Consider the following 22,933-nt stretch of genomic DNA (forward strand, 5'->3'; position numbering starts at 1 on the left):
TCTGACCAGTCTTTTGCATCCCTTTTGCCAGCACAGAGGGCTGCCTCTCCCCACAACTATTCACACCACTCTAATGATGGCCTCGTCTTCTGTGAAATCCAGTGGCCACTTCCCAGTTTGCTTTATTAAATGTCTCACAGTATCTGATGTGCTAATTGCTCTTCTTCTTAAATCTCTGCTTTCCCGACTCATCCCCTGGACAGAACTGTTGCTTAGAGAGCCCTCCTATCGCTGCCCACGTCCACAACCACTGCTGTGATTCTGGTTCTTCCCGACACGTGGGAAGCCCCACACCTTCATCTCTGGACCCTGACTTGCCTGGGGCTCTGGAAGCCAGCAGCCAAATGCCTTCACTCACATGGCACAAAATCTGTATATTGTGAAATATGATGGTATGTGAGTGGGTGCATTTGAATAGAGGATGCTTAGCTCCGACTGTAAATGCTGGTGACACACGATAAGGAAGATGGATGAGTGTCAACCAAACCAGAAGCACCCACGTGGCCTGACCAAAACCAAACCACCACCTCCCGTGACTCAGGCCACCAGCCAGATCTTGGCTGCTTTGCTTTCTACTCAAGCAAAAACGTGGCATCACCCTTAACGCTCCCTTCTTTTAACTCAAAATCCACACACATACACATATATATTCACACACAGAAAGACACATACATACACCTACTTACACGTATTTGCAGAGAAGGAAAGAGAAACAGCAATCAATCCATCTAATTTAATAGGCTCCCTTCTTAATACATGCAGACAGAACTGACAGGCTTTCACGCTCTTCATTAATAACTTCGACCCACCACCATTTCTTAATCTGCTTTCTCTTGAAGCTCAAGGTCCACGTGCGAATTGTGATTCTCAACTCACTGCTAATTCACTCTGCGCCGTTGTAACCACACTGCTCTGAGACCTGGGATTCTGTCAAATATGGGTGGACACGACCATCCTGGCCGTGAAGAGAACAACGTTCTATACGCCTGTGGTTGCTGGTACCTTCCCTGGGTTTGCTGTTCTAGCAACATGGTAGAAAAACTCACATGACTAGAAAAATAAAAATAAAAACTGATATATCCTCCACAAGTAGTACCCTTCTGCAAGTCATATTTATGAAACAACTTCCCTTATGCCTGGTTGGCCAATATTCTGCAATAACCCTTATCCTCTGCTCACACACACACACACAGACAACATAAAAATGCTACCAGTCCTCTATTCTTCACACTCAACTTAGGTCTTGCCTTTCCATCTGCTCCTATAAGAAGCTTTCTTCCTTCTACTGGCAAGAGCTATTTTCTCAGGATGTCTGCCCGCATCCTGAGACTCCTCAGAACTCTTGACAAAACTGGAAAATACATGCATTAGCCAGTTCTGACAACCGAGCAAGCAAAACAGGAGGGATCGCCTCCTTTGTAATATTTCTTCTTCGTTTGGTCTGTGTTACACTGGATCCCCACCGCTCCACTTTTCTCTAGTTTTTATGGAGAGATAAAAGCCAAAGCACTGACCTAAAATACCTGAGACACATTTTTGGATCTTCAGTCTCCTACTGCAGGAGCGGGCGCCTCCAGCACCATGATCCCCGTGGGGAAATGACAGTAAGTGACTTCAGCCCTAGGGCTATTGCGTTCACAGGGGCGGCTTTACCTGGTACTTGGGAAGCTGCTCCTTGGCGTGTGGCAAAGATCCCCCTGAAGGGCCATGAGCAGCAGGGCCGCCTCCTGAGCAGCTTTTGGCTGGCACTTTCGCAGGGAGGTCCTCCGTTCTCTGAGTGAAGAGGGAGAGGCAGGGTGAACACACCAGCACCAAGTGTACCAGGCTCCCCACACACGCTCGCTGGGGAGCCCTTCCTTAAACCACTCTGCAACCAAAGAGTAGCCCCTACTTGACGCAACTAGAGAAAAGCCTGCATAGCATCGAAAACCCAGCACAGCCAAAAATATAATAAATAAAATTATTTTTAAAAATCCATTCTTTGTTTTATTATTATCATTTTTTTTTTGGAGGTATGGTGCAGCTTCAGGGATCTGAGTTCCCCAACCAAAGACTGAATCCGGGCCCTGGCCATGAAAGTGCTGAGTCTTAACCACTGGACCACCAGGGGGTTTCCCAAGAATATTCTCTTTAAATAACGCAGCTGTTATTGAAGTTTCAATTTATACTTGAAAATCATCGATGAGACCTGACCTCTGTTTTGATTATTAGAGGATTTTGGAGTACTTTGTAGAGTCATAGATTAGAATACCGATGAGCATACAGCCCTTGATTCAAATTTAAATTTTCACCAGGCAAAAGGAATTAGGAAGGCAGAAGGATTCATTTGGAAAGTCCAGGCATGTGCTTTCATGACACACCCTTCTGCACTGCTTCAGAGAAAGTCACGAGGTCGGGCTTGTGAAAGATGAAGACAGAGCACTGAACAGAGGCCCCTATGATCACCCAACATGTGACACAACATGGCCTCCAGAGGTCAGGGCTCGCGGGGCACGAGCTACACACATTTCCTACATGGAGTCCAGGGCTGCTTTCTGTGACAGTGACACAGAGGAATAAAGATACACCTGTCCTAATGTTTCCCATCCTCCTGTGCCAAGACACACTCCCCGCCAGCAGACGCAGCCTGTCCCCTCTGTGATGCGCGGTTTCTATCCTCAGTCTTATTTGCTTTTTGTGTGCAGCTTTGCTTGGACAACCATGAATGCAACTGCAGCTTATCTAATCTGCAATGTGACAGTCACACTGGTGGTCGAATGCAAATGCCTGCAGTCATGTGCCTGCTGCCAACTGCTGACGCTTGGTGCCTGTCGGTGGGGAGGGGGAGGGGGGGGAGAGGCTGAAGATGGGGAGGGACGGAAGGGGAACAGGAAGCATGTGTCCCCAGTGGTCATGGGCAGGGATGGAGGCCCAGGATGTGGAGTCATCCCTGAGCAAATGCACACCCTCAGTGGTCTCTTCGGGTCTGCCCGCTGCTTCATGCTGCTGAAGCCAGGAACATGGCCCTGCAGCGACACATGACCCACACCTGTCCCACACCACCAGGCCCTCTGGCCAAGCCATCCGCGGGTGGTGACAGCACCCAGTCTAGTGAGCAGAGCCCAGACTGCACTTGTTCGGTAGGCTCAGACAGTTTCCAAGCCTACCCGGGCCCAGCTGCCTCTGTAATTATTAATAAACGAGCACTTTCCGGGACACTTCTATTGTACACCCCAGGGTCATCACTGCCCCTACAGACATGATTCTGGTTCCTTTTTCCAACCAGTGAGAATTTTTTCCCTCTACCTGTTACCACCATCAAGAGCCCAGGTGACAGAATGTGGATGTGCAAATATACCATCTGTGCAATACCTTCAGGGAAATAGGAAATTATGTGGGAAATCAGGGGGAAACCGCCTGCTGTTCACCAAACAAAGGGCCAAATACCAGCTCACCTGAACTTAGGTACGAATCTACCATGAAAGCCTCAGGGAATATCTGAGAGACTTCTCATCCCCCAGTCCCCCGCTTACCTAACAAGCCTGACAACTACTGTAATGATTAGCTACCTGGCCGACTTCCACGTGAGAGCACCATGGGATCTGCCCAGCTAAACTGCCTTTAACTAAACACTTCCTTCCTGTAGAAATGACCTTATGAGAAGCAGGAAGAGATCTCAGCCCTGAAGAGACGTGGACTGTGACATAAACTATGCAGTTACTTAGCTGCACATTCTCTAAAGTGCCAGGATTCAGTCAATACAGGTGGCAGGTTACTGAACATGAACAGAAGGAACAGAAAAGGGTTTAGTTTGTAGACACCTGAGTAACTGCTGAAAGGCGACCAGTCAGAAGCACACTGGACAGCCATCCTGAAGCCTCACAGGGAGGACCAGACTCTGCTCCCACCAGACACATTGCTCTACCTTTCCCATTCTGGTTCCAAGGGATCAAGGGCCACTCTGTCCTCATTTTTACCACCCCCAGAGGCCCCACGCCTCATCCCCCCACAGCACCACCTCCACCATTACCACCAACCTCACCATCAGCATTACCAGCACCATCTCCCCCAGGACCACCATCTACATCCTCATCACCCTCACCACTACCACCACCATCTCCACGACCAACCCCACCATCATATTACCACCACCATCCCCGCCAGGACAACCATCTCCAGCATCACCATCTCCACCATCTCCACCAGTACCACCACCACTACCATCATGATCACCATCTCCACCACCATCACTCCATCATTACCACATCTTCACCATCACCACCACCAGCACCACTACCACCACCATCACCTCCAGTACCACCACCATCATGATCACCACCACCATCACCATCTCCACCACTATCACCTCCAGCACCACCACCACCACCATCACTATCATCATCACCTCCACCATCACCACCACCAGCACAATGACCATCACCTCCAGCACCACCACCACCACCATTTCCACCATCACCACCACCAGCACAATGACCATCACCTCCAGCACCACCACCACCATCATCACCATTTCCACCAGCACCACCACCATCACGATCACCACCACCAGCACCACTACCACCACCATCACCTTCAGCACCACCACCACCACCATCACCTCCAGCACCACCACCACCACCATCACTATCATCATCATTTCCACCATCACCACCACCAGCACAATGACCATCACCTCCAGCACCACCACCACCACCATCACCATCTCCACCATCACCACCACCAGCACAATGACCATCACCTCCAGCACCACCACCACCATCATCACCATTTCCACCAGCACCACCACCATCACGATCACCACCACCAGCACCACTACCACCACCATCACCTTCAGCGCCACCACCACCACCATCACCATCTCCACCACCATCACCTCCAGCACCACCACCACCACCATCACTATCATCATCATCTCCACCATCACCACCACCAGCACAATGACCATCACCTCCAGCACCACCACCACCATCACCATCTCCACCATCACCACCACCAGCACAATGACCATCACCTCCAGCACCACCACCACCATCATCACCATTTCCACCAGCACCACCACCATCACAATCACCACCACCAGCACCACTACCACCACCAGCACCTTCAGCTCCACCACCATCATGATCACCACCACCATCACCTCCAGCACCACCACCATCATCATCACTATCATCATCACCTCCACCATCACCACCACCAGCACCATCTCCACCACCATCACTCCATCATTATCACATCACCACCATCACCATCTCCACCATCATCATCTCTATCATCATTACCATCTCCACCATCACCACCACCATCACCATCATCACCTCCATCACCACTCTGCCCTCCACTAAAAAAAGAAAATAAGTAAACTTCCTGGGTCAAGCAGGCTTGAGACATAGGCCCTTTTGCTAGTACCCTGAAACCCTGTGGTGAGGAAAGCTCTCCACTTCTGTTTACCCCAGTGCTATGTAACACCTCTCACTATCTATGGTAAATACCAGACCTTCTCTTCAGGCAAATGCTTCATGAATTTTAGAGTTCTTAGTTTTCTCATTATACAGCACATATTTGACATCAAAAACCTATTGGATTGTGACTCACTAGCAAATTCACTTCTGGTAACATCTATAGTAGCTGCTGAGCATCTGCATGATGACTGGCTAACAGTCTTACCTGTGTGTATGAATAAGTACTCAACTGGGGTGGTCAAGGAACCTCTGCCCCTGTTTCCTCTGAATCACCAATGAAGCTGTATGACAGCCCAGACAGCAGATGCTGCACTGACCAGAGAGATGGTTAAAGCACAGATGTAAAAGAGGAAAGCAAAACCACATTTCCTACCTGAGCTGCCATCTCCTCCATTTTGTGAACAGCTTTAGAATCAAACAAGACTTGTCTGCCTCTCCTTTCACAGTCCTGGTAAACGATCAGGCGAATCTCATTCAGGTCCAGCTCTGAACATGACCAACTGTGGATTAACAAGAGAGAAAGGAGTAATGTTAGCAGCAACACTCAGGCTGGTCACAGGAAGACGAGTCTCCCAGCCGGCACACATGCGCATATGGAAGACACCAGCATGTGAGATCGCGCAGACGGGGGCACACAGCCCTGGCTGCAGACTCTGACAGCCAGTGCCCGTGATCAAGGCTGGGAGCGCTGCTGAGATAATAGATCATTGGAGAGAAAAATTCTCCTTCCAAAGCAACTCTGGGAACTTCCCTGGTGGTGCAGTGGATAAGAATCTGCCTGCCAGTGCAGGAGACACAGGTTCAATCTCTAGTCCGGGGAGATTCCACATGCCTTAAGAGCAACTAAGCCCGTGCACCACAACTACTGAGCCTACTGAGCCTCAGTGCTGCAACTCCTGAAGCCCGAACGCCCTAGAGTCCATGCACTGGAACAAGAAGCCACTGCAACAAGAGACCTGTGCACCGCAACCAGATCCAGCACGATCAAAAATAAATAAATAAATAAATTTTTAAAAAGCAAACTCTGCTCAAAGACGGCAGGCAGGAGTGGCACAGGTGTGTGGAGACAGCTGACCCGGATGCCTGGGTTCCGGGGGGCAGCACGGCCGAGGCTGGAGGGCCTGGAGTGTCCCCACCTCTGCACCATCGGACGGGAATCTGGAAGCAGTCAGGAGAGCCCTCGCTCCTCCTCTCCTAGCCACCCAGTCTCAGGCCAGTCGGAGAGGAAAAACATCGCCTGGAACTTATTCTTTTCTTCTACTATGGCTGGTTCTAACATGGAAGTTTGGAAAACCAAGTGCATCGCTGCACAGAAGCTGAATTGCTGACAATGACAATCAGCCATAAAGGGAGCGTGTTTTTTCCTAAGCAAACCAAAAGCCACCGAGACAAAACGGCTCCAAACACAGGTTCATTCTTCAGCCACAAGTGAAATCAGAACTCGAAGACTAAGAAAGGGCTGCACTGCTTTGGGCTCTTCAGTTACAAGTCTGTTAATCCATTTGTTCAACACAGATCTGGGCAACTGTGGTCACTGTGCTCCAAGCTAGAGGTTGAGCATCTGGTTAACTAAGCAGGCTTGATCGCTGCCCTCAGGGTGGATATGGTTCAGTGAGGAATACTGGGCGAGTTGTCATCTATAAATGTGTAACTACAGATTGTCCAAGTGCAAGAAAGAAAAGGATGTGATAAGACTCATATTTTCAGGTTTAAGCAGTGGGGGAGGGCAGGGAAGTCCCTAGGATTTAAGGAAGACAGAGCTGGAGAGGCAGGTGGGAGACAGCAGGCCAGCTCATCTCTGAGGACAGCGAGTGGCCAAGGCCAACAGGTCCATAAACTCAGTCTACACTTTCGAGAGGTTGGTCCACGACTAGAGGGGAAGCCGGGCTAGGCCAGAGTAAAACTAAAGGAAGGAAGGCCAAGTAGAATTTATTCTAAGAGTTCAGGGCCTTCAAATGAAGGCTAGTGTGATGGCAACTGAGGCAGGGGGAAGGGGGGACAGATGCTGGCGGGAGGTACATCCAGAGGCAGAACCGACACGGTTCCGTGTGGACGGAGGCCAGCGGGGTGCCAGCTGCTGACAGCACTGACGTAAGAGGGCGGGGCACAGATGGAGAATTAGAGCACTGATGGACAGACAGAGTACACTGTAAAACTAAGAGATGGGATGGCAGAGCCAAGTCAGACACACATGGTTTCAGATTCAAACTCTCTGAGATCCCATTTCTCCATCAGCATGAGAGTATTAACACCAAGCTCACAAAGTTGAAACAGGGATTACGTGAAAGTGTTTCACACAGAGGCCGACACAGCTAAGTGCTCCAGAACAGCGGTAATTTCCTGAAGAACTGTTGATGTCACAACGTTTTAAGGACATCACTACAGTGTCTAGTCCCCAACCACAAACTGCACATCACTGGTCCTTTTCTTTTCAGGCCCTGGTAATAATGAACACGTGCTTTTCAGGGAGCAGATTTGTTGTCATAAATTGTAGCCCCCAAAGCATCAAGTTCTGGTTGCACCTTCTCAACAACCCAAGCTCTACGCAGCCAGGCCCAGCATTGATCCTTCTAGTTTTCATACAACATGGCGAGTTTGTTTCAGAGATCTTTTATCTCCCACTTTCAATCCAGGCCTGGCTGGTCAGACACATTCCCTGACCCCCACCTGGGCTGCGCAGCTGGGACCTGTTTTTTGCCATCACGAGCTGAGAGCCGACCTGAGGACAGGGACACAGGAGGAAGAAGAGGGGAGTCATCAGCCAGCCATTCCTGGGGAGCACAGCTCCTGGAGCCAGTTCTCTGTCACCCCAGCTCAACAACTCCCAATGCCTGTAACTCAAACCACAACATTTTACACAAAATCATTGTTAAAAACATCCTCTGCAATTACTAAAAATACAGCACACAGGCTGAAGTCATTAAAAGTGAAAACTGACAAAGATCTAATTATCTTGTATTTTCTTGTTCGATCCATTTTGCCCCAAGAACGATATTTTGCCAAGACAGCATTATCATTTACAGAGCAACTTGTAAATTATCATTACAGAGCAACTTGTTCAGCCCTTATTTTTGAGAGGTAACACTGACTCAAATATCAATCAAACTGAGGACAGCCCCTCTGGAAGAACTAAAATTTCATAAAGACCCTTGTGGCTCAGCTGGTAAAGAATCCACGTGCAATGCAGGAGACCAGGGTTTGATCCTTGGGTTGGGAAGATCCCCTGGAGAAGGCAAAGGCTACCCACTCCAGTATTCTGGGCTGGAGAATTCCATGGACTGTATAGTCATAAAGAGTTGGACAAGACTGAGCAACTTTCACTTTCACTATCAGTTCAGTTCAGTTGCTCAGTCGTGTCCGACTCCTTGCGACCCCATGAATCGCAGCACGCCAGGCCTCCCTGTCCATCACCATCTCCCAGAGTTCACTCAAACTCATGACCATTGAGTTGGTGATGCCATCCACCCATCTCATCCTCTGTCCTCCCCTTTTCCTCCTGCCCCCAATCCCTCCCAGCATAAGAGTCTTTTCCAATGAGTCAACTCTTCGCATCAGGTGGCCAAAGTACTGAGTTTCAGCTTTAGCATCATTCCTTCCAAAGAAATCCCAGGGCTGATCTCCTTTAGAATGGACTGGTTGGATCTTCTTGCAGTCCAAGGGACTCTCAAGAGTCTTCTCCAACACCACAGTTCAAAAGCATCAATTCTTCGGCGCTCGTCTTTCTTCACAGTCCAACTCTCGCATCCATACATGACCACTGGAAAAACCACAGCCTTACTATGGTTTTGACTAAGCAATGTCTCTGCTTTTGAATATGCTATCTAGGTTGGTCATAACTTTTCTTCCAAGGAGTAGATCAGATCAGATCAGATCAGTCGCTCAGTCGTGTCCGACTCTTTGCGACCCCATGAATCGCAGCATGCCAGGCCTCCCTGTCCATCACCAACTCCCGGAGTTCACTGAGACTAACGTCCATTGAGTCGGTGATGCCATCCAGCCATCTCATCCTCTGTTGTCCCCTTTTCCTCCTGCCCCCAATCCCTCCCAGCATCAGAGTCTTTTCCAATGAGTCAACTCTTCCCATGAGGTGGCCAAAGTATTGGAGTTTCAGCTTTAGCATCAGTCCTTCCAAAGAACACCCAGGGCTGATCTCCTTTAGAATGGACTGGTTGGATCTCCTTGCAGTCCAAGGGACTCTCAAGAGTCTTCTCCAACACCACAGTTCAAAAGCATCAATTCTTCGGCGCTCAGCCTTCTTCACAGTCCAACTCTCACATCCATGCATGACCACAGGAAAAACCATAGCCTTGACTAGATGGACCTTTGTTGGCAAAGTAATGTCTCTGCTTTTGAATATGCTATCTAGGTTGGTCATAATTTTCCTTCCAAGGAATAAGCGTCTTTTATTTTCATGGCTGCAGTCACCATCTGCAGTGATTTTGGAGCCCAGAAAAATAAAGTCTGACACTGTTTACACTGTTTCCCCATCTATTTCCCATGAAGTGGTGGGACCGGATGCCATGATCTTCGTTTTCTGAATGTTGAGCTTTAAGCCAACTTTTTCACTCTCCACTTTCACTTTCATCAAGAGGCTTTTGAGTTCCTCTTCACTTTCTGCCATAAGGGTGGTGTCATCTGCATATCTGAGGTTATTGATATTTCTCCCGGCAATCTTGATTCCAGCTTGTGCTTCTTCCAGTCCAGCGTTTCTCATGATGTACTCTGCATACAAGTTAAAGGAAAGATCTAAAACTACCTGAGAAAACCACTTTTCAGGAACTGGAGAGGGGCCCCAACCGGCACATCAGTGTTTCCAGGAGTCAAGCCAGCAGGGACCAGGGTTGGAGGTGTCTGGTTTGGTGCAGCAATTTGTCCCCTGGGATCCACAGCTTGGACGCCTGATTCCTCCCTTGCACGTTTACAGGGACAAGGCTGGAGGTGGGCTCAGTATGTCCAATGGAACCTCAGTCTATGAGAGAAGGACACTTCGGAAATGCTCTTCCTCTGACTCTCACACGAAGAAACAAAGATCACCAAAGAAAAGTTCACAGGCAGAGTTGACAGAGCCGTCTTGTGAGCTCAGAATGTGGATGTTTTAAGACTCAGGTATATGGGGACTTCCCTGGGGGTGCACGAATCTGCCTGCCAATGCAGGAGACACTGATTTGATCCATGGTCTGGGAAGATCCCACATGCCTTGGAGCAATCAAGCCCATGTACCATGACTATTAAGCCTGTGATCTAGAGCCCAGGAGTCACAACTACTGAGCACGCGTGCCTAGAGCCTGTGCTCTGCAACAAGACAAGCGACTCCATTGAGAAGCCCATGAAACACAATGAAGAGTAGCCCCCCCTTGTTGCAACTAGTGAAAGCTCAAACAGCAACAAGACCCAGGACAGCCAAAAATAAATAAGTGAAATTATTTTTTAAAAAAAGAGTCAGGTATGATAGGGAACTTTAAATGGTTCAAAAAAAGGGAAAAAGAAACTACACAAAACCAACAAAGCCCACCATGACGATAACAAAGGCTGGCAAACTCTGTCCATCCGCCCAGGAGCTCTGAGCACTGGGTGCTGGCTTGACCAGGTGCTATGAGAGACATCAGGAAGAGAAATCAACAAGATCAGTGCCCACCTCAAAACACAATCTGAAGAGGGAAGGTCAACGTACAAACCAATCAGCAAATGCTGCTTTCACAGGAATATAGACAAACATCCCTAGAAGGAAGGAGAGGTTGAGTTCGCCTAGTAGGGGTGAGAAGTGGGTCCAAGTCACAGATGACATGATACCTGGGACATGGGTTACCCTTCCGGAAAGACCGAGCTCCCACCTAGTTTGGTCACTTTCACTGGAGGTGACTTTGGGAAAGCACTGACTCCAGAGCTAAGCCCTTCCAAAATGCAACCCTCACCCGCCTCACAAAGCTGTTGGGAAGACAGAGAATAAAGACGAAAGTACTTGCAAAACTGTAACCGAGAATCAAAAGTGCGTTCAGATACCCAGTCCTTTAGCTGAGATCCTTGGGGCCAGATGTTTCAGAATTCAGACTTTTTTTTTTTAATTTTCAAAAGACATTTATACCACAGATTATATAACAACTTCTCCAGGGTCTGAGTTGTAATCAAACCCCAACGCGAAACAAATTAATATTTCACCAGTCCAAGTGATGACTATTCAAGTGGATTATCGAGAAACAATAGTCTTATATATAGTTCAGGTGGGTTCCAAAGGTTTTCTTCAGAGATCTCAGGATTCAGGGACTGTAGGATAAAAGGCTGTTGTCCAGTGTGATGTTGCCATGCCTGAGGATAGGTCAGTAGTCCCCCCCAACACCCTGGATATGAGTGGTTCCAGCAAGCTGGCAGCTGGGGAGGCTGTTGGTGGCTGGGAGTATGGTTCCCGCCAAGACAGCACTATGAATGACTACGCCGGTCACAAGCTCAAACCACAGTCTTCACCGACTAGGTTCCCACAGCAATGACGGAACATCATGAGTCATCATACAGCCTATTTGGGACCTACAAACAGGGAACTATGAGACACAAGAGGAAAGAGAACCCTGTCCCTCCTTCCTGAGCTCAGGGTCATGTCAGATAGAACTCTGAAGCAGGTGGAGTCTGTGTGGTGCCTGTGGTGCCGCCACCCACAGCCCCCAGCCTGGGCCACCCTGCGTGGCCCCCGGGCAGGATGGAGCATCTGACCCCCGGCAACCTCCTCAGCTCCAGCCTGGCACCCCGTCTTCATAAGTGATGAGCTGCAGCCAGAATGACCTCCAGGCCCTCCGACTCTGACACAAACCGTCTACCAGGTGTGTGGTGTACAAAGTATAACAGGTGTCCTCAGCCAGAGAGGACAAGAGAAAACAAAAGCCACCTTCGTGGACTGACCTTCATGACTGCATGACCCTGGCCTTCCTGGATGGGCTCTGCACTGTGATGCAGAAGCAGGCTTCTCAGCACAAACACATCTCTAACTGACAGAATGGTCCAAAAATGTTGGCCAAATATGAAGGTGAAAAGTGCAAGTTCTCTCAAGGCTACAGAGACACCAAGTGGGCAGGAGTCACCGAGGGGCCCTGCTCCAGCCAGCATGCCGCCCGGCTGGCTTCCCAGATTCTGTTATTATTAACAGGGTCTTCTTTTCCTACTCTTTAAAAACTCACAGAATCTCTAACCATGCCTCATATTTTCCAAAAGGGTTCTTTTAATTCTTAAAAGAGAACTAATTCTTTTTTTGTATCTAGAAGCTACAAATTATCTGTATTTTTTTTTTTTTTTGAAAAGAAGCTTTGCGATCCATCCCCAAGCATGCATTAATTCAGTATTTCCTGAGCTAATTCTTTCACGCTCTTGACAGCATAACCCAAATCATCAACACGCATCTCTGTGTTCCAGGAGGGCTGAGATGTAACTTTCAGCTCTGCTCAGAGCTACCTTGCATCAATATGATTGCATATCTTTTTCTGAACGTAAGGTTTCCCATCCTCCCCTCCACCCAGGGAAACTCTCAACTCATAACAGATAGGTGAATGAATTTCAAACAGTCAAGACACAGCCTCATGTATGAGGTATTCTACATCCATTTAACTTGCACACAGATAAGGAAATAATTCTTTTTCCCTAGAGGCTTCTCAAGGTAAATTTTCCTAGATTTTCAGAGGTTGAAAGTATAACTCTCCATAAGATCTTTTGTTTACAAAATGGGAAAGTCAAAATAAACAGAAACTGTCCCTCCTTTGGGGTATAAAATATTATACCTATTAAGAGATGGGTATAGGTGAGTAGGTGGGGGAGCAGTCAACAGAGTAGTGCTGAGGACTGGGCTGTGGGGCAGAGGCCAAAATAAGGGAAAAGAGGGAGTGGGAAAGAGAGCGAGAGACATGGCGGGAGGGGTGCTAACACACAGACTCACATACTCTTTGACCTAGATATTCCACTTGTAGGAATTAATCCTACAGATCAACTCGCATTGGTCCAAAATGGTTATGTACAAAAAGCGACGCACAGCAACACCATTCAGAGCAGCAAAGGACCAGAACAAAGCGTCCGCGTGGGATGGCACGTCCCTACAATGCGGGCTACACGGACACGACCCCGAACGGGGATGCTCCTCAGGCAGTGACACGGTATGCATTAGGACGTCCCTTTAACTGGAAAAAAGAAGTATAGAGTACTGTGTATATAAAAGGGACAAAACTCTGAATTTCACTGTATTCCCATAGAGTCTGTCTACAAGATCTGTAACTGTGAGACTGGTGGTATCTGGAGTAGGACGCTGGTGGTTGAAAGAGAGGAGCAAGCGGGTCCCTCCCCACAGAACAGAGTGAGAGTCCCCCGTGCGAACACCACCCCGTGCACCAGTGTCAGGGCCACAGAGCAAGGGGTCTGCAGACCCTGGGCCGGCAGCCTGGCGCTCGCCCTCGCCCTCCGCCTCCTGCCCACGCAGCCCACCTCCCTCTGCGCTCTCAGCATCCCCACCTGCAGAATGGGGGTGGCAGTGGTCCCCACCTCATGAGCACTGTTTTGAGGATTATCTCTGCTTATCACAGAGCCAGGCAGGCTATGACTGTGTGCAGGTAGGTGCTAAGACTTCGTACTTTTTCAATATTTCACCACGACTGCACTCTTTCTTGAAAAAATAATGAAACAGGAATACAACAGGAACACTGTTTCTTTTAAAACCCATCAAAGAGTCTAGTATTGCCTTAAGACAAATAACCTTAATGACAGCTTGCTCTATAAAACTTCTGGTAGCTGAAGCCCGAGGCAGTGGGTGGACTTCCAAGGGAAACCATCTTACTGAATTATAAGCAGTCTGATTCAGTTTCAAATATGTAGTCCGGCCTCGTGTGTGTTCAGTTGCTCAGTCATTCTCTCTTTTGTGACCCCATGGACTGAAGCCCACCAGGCACCTCTGTCCTTGGAATTTTCCAGCCAGGAATACTGGAGTGGGTAGCCATGCCCTCCTCCAAGGGATCCTCCAGACCCAGGGATCAAATCTGTGTCTCCTGCATTGCAGGCAGATTCTTTACCACTGAGCCACTAGGGAAGCTCATAGTCTGGCCTTAGACAACGTTATTTACTGAGCTCCCTTCTCAGCATCCACAGACCGCACTTTCCTGCCCCTTTTCACCCCTGCCTCCCCTGAGGACAGGACAAAGTTTCCAAGAAAGCAACGCCCCCTCTCATTTATTAAACCCATTTACAGGTTTCAGTTTTCGATTACTGTTTGGACTGTGTCCAATTGATTTCCACCGTATTACAAACTGTCCTTTTTTACTGCATAATCTCAGAGCCTAGAGATGCTGGTTCCAGAAGGCCTGAGGCCTGGGTACAGACAGGGAGGCTGGTGATGAGGGTTGCACAGCACATGAGAAATACCTGCCTAACCTCCTTCCAGAAGGTACCTGAGCTGGCCTTCACAGGTGTCCTTCACAGGTGTCTTGTGTTCTGTTTAACATAGAAGTTGCTGGTGCTGCTGCTGCTAAGTCGCTTCAGTCGTATCCGACTCTGTGCGACCCCAGAGATGGCAGCCCACCAGGTGCCCGCATCCCCAGGATTCTCCAGGCAAGAACACTGGAGTGGGTTGCCATTTTCTTCTCCAATGCATGAAAGTGAAAAGTGAAAGTGAAGTCCCTCAGTCATGTCCGACTCTTAGCGACTCCATGGACTACAGCCTACCAGGCTCCTCCACCCATGGGATTTTCCATGCAAGAGTACTGGAGTGGGTTGCCATTTCCTTCTCCAATGCATGAAAGTGAAAAGTGAAAGTGAAGTCCCTCAGTCGTGTCTGACTCCTAGCAACCCCATGGACTGCAGCCCACCAGGCTCCTCCGCCCATGGGATTTGCCAGGCAAGAGTACTGGAGTGGGGTGCCACTGCCTTCTCCGTACATAGAAGTTAGGAGACTTGAATAAGGATGGAACCCAAACCAGTGTCTCCTGACCCCAAATTGTGCTCCTCCAACACTGCTGGGTCATCAGCTCCACATCACGAGCAAACGACTTGGGGTCATGTGCTCTGCACCCTAAAACCTCCCTCTGTATTTCCATCTGAGGGTAAAAATGCACTATGTCTGAAAAATAAAAAATGCTGATGACACAGTGTTAGGGCTGAAAAACAACACAGGGTTATGTATACAGTGTGACCTTGATTATGTAGAAAAATGTGATCAAGCATTTTTTAAAAGGTTCACAAAATCCAGCTCATATCAGCAGCTCATATCACAAAGGATTCATCTCCCTAACATATAAAGACTAGTCAGAGATCAATGAAGATTTGCAAACCAATGGAAAGGTGGGCAACAAATGCAGATAGTTTATAGAAAAACAAAACTAATATGGTCTTTAAACATAGGAAAAGATACTAATTCTCACTCTTGGAAAGAAAAAAGCAAATCCAAAGGTAAGATACCCCACACAAGAGAAATGCAGGCAGAGGTGCAAATTGGTGCGACCACAGATGGAGGGTAACTAATCACAGCTCTTAGGGTCCCCAGTGTTTATAACCTTGGACGCCCGACCCCACTTCTGGAACTAAACAGACACAAACGTGTGATTGCAGTGTGTTTGATAAAAGCAGAAGACTGGAAACAAGTGGACAGGACATGGATGGGGCAAATTAAACCCCTCACTCTCCCTCCATCCCACGGAACACCAGCAGCTGCTGCAGACGGTGGGTGTGAGGCCTGGATCCTGGGACAGGCAGGCCACCCTCTGCGGGGGAAGGAAGGATACATACTGGCTTACTTCCACACAAAAGAAATGTAAAAAGATACAGTTTACGCAAATTGAATTTTTAAAATGGAGGAAGAGGAGGGATAGTTCTGAGCTCTGAAGGCAAAACTCAGTTCTCCCAGGGAAGGAGCGAGGTTGGCTCATCAGAAGTGGGATTTTGCTCCATTGGTTCTGAAAGGGAGTTCCTGACCTTAGGGTCTACTCCCGGCTGTGGACAGGTGTGGGATGAAGCAGACAATTGAGACCAGGAGCTGCCCCTACACTTCCTAAGCTTGGTTTTTAATTATATGGCCAAGATAGTTGATGAGCTGGCCTGGAAATGGCCGGGTGGGGAAGACAAGCCTTGCAAAAGATAGCACCAGAGTGCTGTCCTAGAGAGAGACTGGCAGTTGGTACCCGAGGCCAGAACATGCAAGAATGACACAGAAAGGCCCTGAGTGAGGAAGGGCTCGTGATTCATGCCTGTTGCCACGAGTCCTCTGTGACCCCATGACAGCATGGGGAATCCTGAGCCATATGGCCAAGGGGGCTGGAGAAAGGGCCCCTCCTACTTCTCACGCACCTGCCTGCTCCAGGTGGACACCCAGGCCCTTTGCCTACTGCTCCTGGCATCTAAACCACCCTTTCTTCATTAAAAAACAGTCCATATAAAAACTAGTCCAGCAATCTTTAGAACAGCTCTAGTCATGAGAGCCAAAACCAATCCATCACTGAACAAACTCCAGCTTGAAAGTGAAAGTGTTGGTTGCTCAGCTGTGTTCAACTCTGTGTGACCCCATGGACTGTAGCCTGCTAGGTTCCTCTGTCCATGGAACTCTCCACACAAAAATACTGGAGTGGGTTGCCATGCCCTCCTCCAGGGGATCTTCTCGATTCAGGGATCAAATCAGGGTCTCCTGCATTGCAGGCAGATTCTTGACCGCCTGAGTCACCAGGGAAGTCCATGATCAATAAAATATGATCCAGCACTAAAAAGGGATGAAGTGCCATTACATGCCAGAATGCAGGTGAATTTTGAAAATATGATGGTAAATGAAAGAAGAAAACCACAAAGCATCATATGCTGTATGATGCGTTTACAGGAAATGTCCAGAAATAGGCAGATCTATAGAGACAGTAAATTCATCGCTGATTGGAACCATTTGTAGGAAGACTAAAGGATGATAGCTAACTTTGGTGGGTGGTTTCTTTTAAGGTTAATGAAAATGTTCTGAAGTTGATGTGGTGAGACCTTTACAACTCTGTGGACACAGCAAAATTCAATGAAGTACAGAAAGACTTCAGATGGGTGGGTTGTATGGTACATAAATTATACCTCGATAATATGACTGGAGACATATTAATATGTCTTTTTATTTTCCTGAAAATTACTGACTGGAGACGTATCAATATGTTTTTAGAGAATGATACAATTATAATCACCGTGTGAAAGATGTTAGAGCTTAAAAGTGATCAAGTGTTCATAATGCAACTAATGTTTGTTGCTCTTATTCGTATTTTGTTCTGTTAGGTTTTTGTTCCAACCTTGTGTATACTGTACACACAAGCTTTATTGTGTAAAGTTTTCAAAAATGACACATCACAAAATTTTAAGTGAAGAAGAATTTTTCAGTGAATTTTATGCAGGTACTTTCTCTGACTGTCTGAGTGACATATAACTAGTGTGTCAGGAGATGACAGCTCTTCAGAATATAGTTTTGGTTCAGATGATGTGAATATTAGACTAACAAAATGACAGCAAACCTTAGTGATTGATTCTGATACTGAAGGTGAACATGAAGCTCATGATGCTAGAGAAGACTTTACAGGTGTGTCAGTAAAGACTTTACAGTGTGTAACTACTGAATTTAATAACTCGCCAAGTGGTAGTGAAATAACAGAATTAATTTTTGGCTGTCCAAAATAAAAATCTTTGGCCACAGGTATTAGTTTCTGCAAAAATCCCCTGGTCAGTAATGAATTAAAAGAAAATGAGATTCTGTTTCCCCCTCCCCACCTCCAAGAATGGGGGGCAGTGGGATGCCATGCACTGCTGGTGAGAGAGGAGACGGGACACCTGCTCTGGAGAACACTGAATAAAACAAGAGTCATAAGTCCTAAAACCTAAACTCCACTCTTCTGTAGGCACTCACCCTACGAAATTAATGCTGATGTGCAGACAGGGACATGGTGACACATTCACTACAGCATTGATTATAATAGTAAAATTTGTAAAAAAAAAAAAATGAAATGCTCATGAATAGGCTAAGAGATACATAAACTGTAGCTTATTCAGAGAATGGAATGCTATACTGAATTCAGAATTAACAAAGTAGAGCTACATGGATTGATACAAATGAATCTCAAAAACATCCAGTTGTATAAAAAAATAAGCTCTGAAATAATATGTACAGTATGATATCCATTTTATAATGTTAAATACATGTAACCCAGTATTATTTATGGATACATCATAGCCAGTAATGGGCTTCCCTGGTAGCTCAGAGGTTAAAGCATCTGCCTGCAATGCAGGAGAGCTGGGTTCGATCCCTGGGTTGGGAAGATCCCCTGGATGAAGGAAATGGCAACCCACTCCAGTATTCTTGCCTGGAAAATCCCATGGACAGAGGAGCCTGGTGGGCTATACTCCACAGGGTAGCAAAGAGTCGGACACGACTGAGTGACTTCACTTTCTTTCACATAGCTAGTAATAGGCTTATGAGTGGCGCTAGTGGTAAAGAATCTGCCTGCCAATGCAGGAGACAAGAGACGCTGGTTTGATCCCCTGGTTGAGAAGATTCCCAGGAGGAGGAAATGGCAACCCACTCCCATATTCTTGCCTGGAAAATTCCATGGACAAAGGAGTCTGGCGGGCTACAGTCCATGGGATCACAGAGTCGGACATGACTGAACGACTGAGCACCATAGCCTGTAAACCACAGATATGCAGAAGAATAAGAACCATCACGTTCAGATGGCAGTTACCTCTGGAAGGAAGAGAGGGAGACGGAGCCGCAGGAAGGAGGATACAGGAAACATCACCTGCTGCCCTAATGGTCTGGTTCTTTAAAAAAAAAATTATACATGTGAAACAAAAGTGGCAAAATGTTAAGACTTAAGAAAACTGGGCCACGGTTACACATACGGTTAATACAGCACAGTCTGTACTTTCTGTATGATTGAAATGTTTCATAACAAAATGAAAGTGGAAAAGGGTTTTTTTAATGAGGAAAAAAGAATTTGTAAAAAACTAATAACATTGATTACTTGAATGAGATGGAAAAGAAAAAAAGAGATGGGGAGCAATAAGTTTCAGATAGATATTTTTCTTTTGAACCAAGTGAATATACAATCTCTGAAGATACATGGATAAAATGCTTTTCAAAAAGTTAAGGAAGGGACTTCCCCGGCAGTCCAGTGGGCTAAGACTCTGTGCTCCTAACGCAGGGGCGCCCGGCTTCAAGCCCTGGTCAGAGAACTAGATCCCAGTACCGCAACTAAGAGTTTGTAGGCCACAACTGAAGATTACATGTGCCGCTCCTAGGACCCGAGCAGCCAAATAAACGAATGTTTAAATAAACAGGCAAGGAATGAATGGTGAAAACAGCAACAACAACAAAAAAAGTGAAGGAAAAAACTCTTATTCATATCACTAAGAAGCGATTTAACCTATGCAAGATGTTAGGACTGGGGGTCTCCTTATCTCTGCCTTAAGTTTCCAAGTAGAGGACAATTCTGACGAGAGGACACTTCTGGCTGCTTTGTCTGTCCACTGCTCCTCTCAGGGGAGAGGAATCAGCTCTGATGGACAATTTTCCTTCCCTCTTTGGCATCCACCCTCCTCAGAGCACGTGTTGACCTGGCCGTCAGCTCCTGGCATCAGGTATACAGGGACTGTCCTGCGGGCCGAGGCCCGGGGTGTCCCAGGTTACGGGGGACCAGGTGGGCGGGAGGCTCGGGCTCTGAGGTCAACAGTCCACGGCCTCTGTTGCCACGCACGACACTGTTTCCCACTTACTAACCAATTTCTATCTCTCAATTTTCAAATTCTGTTGGGGAAGGAAAATGGGTCTCCTCCAAATTTCCTACAAGGAACATCTCCAAGGAAAATTCTCTCACAAGGAAACTGTCAGAAATTTGAACAAAGATAGATTGTTCTCTGCATTGTAACAGTCAAAATCTAATAAATATTAATATCCACTATAGGACACATCCAAAGTGTTTGAGGTTGTCCATTCAAGATACTTAAAAAAGTCATTAAAAACATTTTAATGACATGGTGAAAGTATCATCATATAACACTGAGTGAAAGAACAGATTATACATACATATAATACACATATATGGTTCAGTTAATATAATGCAGCTTATATCCACCTACCAAAAAGGACTGCAAGAAAACAAATAAAATTATTAATAGTAGTAAAAATCTGTATGACAGCACTCTTGGTAAGTTGGGTTTTCATTTTTATATTTGCTTGCATTTCCTAAATGCTTTGTAATAAATTGTATTATTTTGATAATCAAAACAAATTTAAGAAAAATATTAGAAGTTTAGTAACAATATAAAAGAAAAAATGGAGGCATAAAGAAAAGGAGAAAGCAGCTAGCCTGACATGAATGCAGTCATGCTCTGTTAAATTTTAATATTTCATACACTGGCAATTAAGTGGAATTTAAAAATAGAAAACACAGTATCATTTATATCAGCCCCAAAAAGAAATTCTTAGATATAAATCTAACACAATACCTATAAGATCTACAGGATGAAAACTACAAAACTCTTTAAAAAAAGAAATCAAAGAAGGGACTTCCCTGGCAGTTCAGTGGTTAAGATTCCATGCTTCCACTGCAAGGGGCACAGATTTAGTCCTTAGTCAGGGAACTAAGATCCCACCTGACTTGTGGTACATAAAAGAGGGAAGGAAGGAGGGAGGGATGGAGGGAGGGAGGGAAGAAGGAAGAAATTAACAAAGAAGCCAAGAAATCAAGAAAGAAATCAAAGGAGAACTAAATAGACAGAGTTATGCATAGACAGAGAGGGTTTATTCTTCTAAATAAATAGAAGACTCAGGATGTCAGTTCTTCCCAAGCTGATCTATAGATTCAATGAAATTTCAATCAAAATCCCAACAAGTTGTTTTCTAGATATCAACAAACTGATTCTGAAGTTTACACGGAGGGGCAGAGGACCCAGAACAGCCAACATGACGTTGAAGGAGAAGACAAATGTCAGAGGAATGACACTACCTGACTTGAAGTCTTACTACAGTCACAGTACACAGGACAGTGTGGTCTGGGTGAAAGAGCAAATAGATCAATAAAGAAGAGTAGAGGACACAGACTCAAGAGTCGCACATACTCAACTGACCTTTGACAAAGTAACAAAGACAACACCACGGAGACCAGGCGGTCTTTCCACAAATGGAAACAAACAAGTGGACATCTATATGCCAAAGAAAGAATCTCAACACAGCCCTTTAATCCTTTGCAAAATTTTAACTCAAAATAGATCACAGACTCAAAATGCAAAATTATAAAAATCCTAGAAGAAAACACAGGAGAAAGTCTAGATGATCCTAAGCACGGTGATGACTGCACAAAGGCACAAGCCATGAAAGGAATGGGTGATAAGCTGGACCTCATTAAGTTTAAAAGCTCTGGCCCGTGAGAGACAACAAGAGAAGACGGCAAGCCTCAGACTGCGAGAAAGTATTTGCAAAAGACAATAGGGAAAAGGACTAGGATCCATAATATACCGCAAACTCATAAAACTCAAAATAAGAACGCAAACAACCCAATTTAAAAATTGGCAAAAGACCGGAATAGACAGAGAACAAAAGACATAAGCATATGAAAAATATGCTCCACATCGTATGCCATCAGAAAAATACACACTGAAATAACGAGACAGCACCACACACCTATCAGAGTGGCTGAGAGCCAGAACACTGAGAGACAGCAAGCGCTAAGAGGAGTGGAGCAACAGAACTGTCACTCACTGCTGGTGGGAATGCAAAATGGTACAGTCAGTCCAGAAGCTGGTGGTTTCTTATAACAAAACAAACTCTTACCTTACAACCCAGGAAGCACACGCCTTGATATTTACCCAAAGGAATAAAACAGCCCCACACAAAAACCGGCACGTGGTTGTTTACAGCGGCTTTAGTTGTCCCACTGTCAAAACGTGGAAGCAACCAACACATCCTTCAGTAGGTGGGTGGATATATAAACTGTGTCCATCCAGACAGTGGAACATTATTCAGCACTAAAAAGAAATGAGCTATCAAGCCACGAAAAGACATGGAAGAAACAGAAATGCAAATTATGTGAAAGAAGCCAATCTGAAAAAGCGATGTACTGTTATGATTCCAACCAAAGGACACTCTAGAAAAGGCGAGACTATAGAGACAGTGAAAAGCTCAGTGGCTGCCAGAGCTGGGGGCGGATGATGGGTGACAGGAATAGGCAGAGCTCAGAGGACTTTCAGGGCAGTGAGACTGCTCTGTATGAAACTATATTGATGGGTTGTTGTAGTTGTTGTTTAGTCAGTAAATTGTGTCTGACTCTGCAACCCCATGGACTATGGCCCACCAGGTTCCTCTGTCCCAGGCAAGAATGGTGGAGTGGGTAGCCATTTCCTTCTCCAGGGGATCTTCCCGACCCTGGGATCAAACTCACATCTCCTGTGTTGGCGGGCGGATTCTTTACCACTGAGCCACCAGGGAAACATATGGATGGGTACATGTCTTTATA

The 22,933-nt window shown here is 46.5% G+C and overlaps 2 protein-coding genes across 10 annotated transcripts in view; both read right to left on the reverse strand.

Annotated features, from left to right (window-relative positions):
* FNIP2 (folliculin interacting protein 2) overlaps window positions 1–22,933 on the reverse strand; it is a 126,790-nt gene that overhangs the window by 59,500 nt on the left and 44,357 nt on the right. For 8 of the 9 annotated variants that reach the window (XM_002694423.6, XM_024977606.2, XM_059876283.1 and 5 more), the window contains 2 exons: window positions 5,836–5,962; window positions 1,654–1,773 (listed from right to left, as the gene is read on the reverse strand). In XM_002694423.6, the coding sequence (XP_002694469.2) occupies window positions 1,654–1,773; window positions 5,836–5,962 (247 nt within the window). The other variant, XM_024977614.2, reaches the window with a different exon arrangement.
* Window positions 1,784–5,827, reverse strand: LOC132342599 (uncharacterized). The gene has a single exon (XM_059876284.1). The coding sequence runs from the start codon at window positions 5,216–5,218 to the stop codon at window positions 4,238–4,240; it is 981 nt and encodes a 326-aa protein (XP_059732267.1). The 5' UTR covers window positions 5,219–5,827; the 3' UTR covers window positions 1,784–4,237.

Source organism: Bos taurus, chromosome 17 (genome assembly GCF_002263795.3).
Source record: "Bos taurus isolate L1 Dominette 01449 registration number 42190680 breed Hereford chromosome 17, ARS-UCD2.0, whole genome shotgun sequence".
NCBI lineage: Eukaryota > Metazoa > Chordata > Mammalia > Artiodactyla > Bovidae > Bos > Bos taurus.

What these genes read in the sequence shown, in the direction of transcription:
- LOC132342599 (XM_059876284.1), bottom strand. Translation starts at nt 5,218, where the DNA reads ATGGTGGTGGAGATGGTGCTGGTGGTGGTGATGGTGGAGGTGATGATG.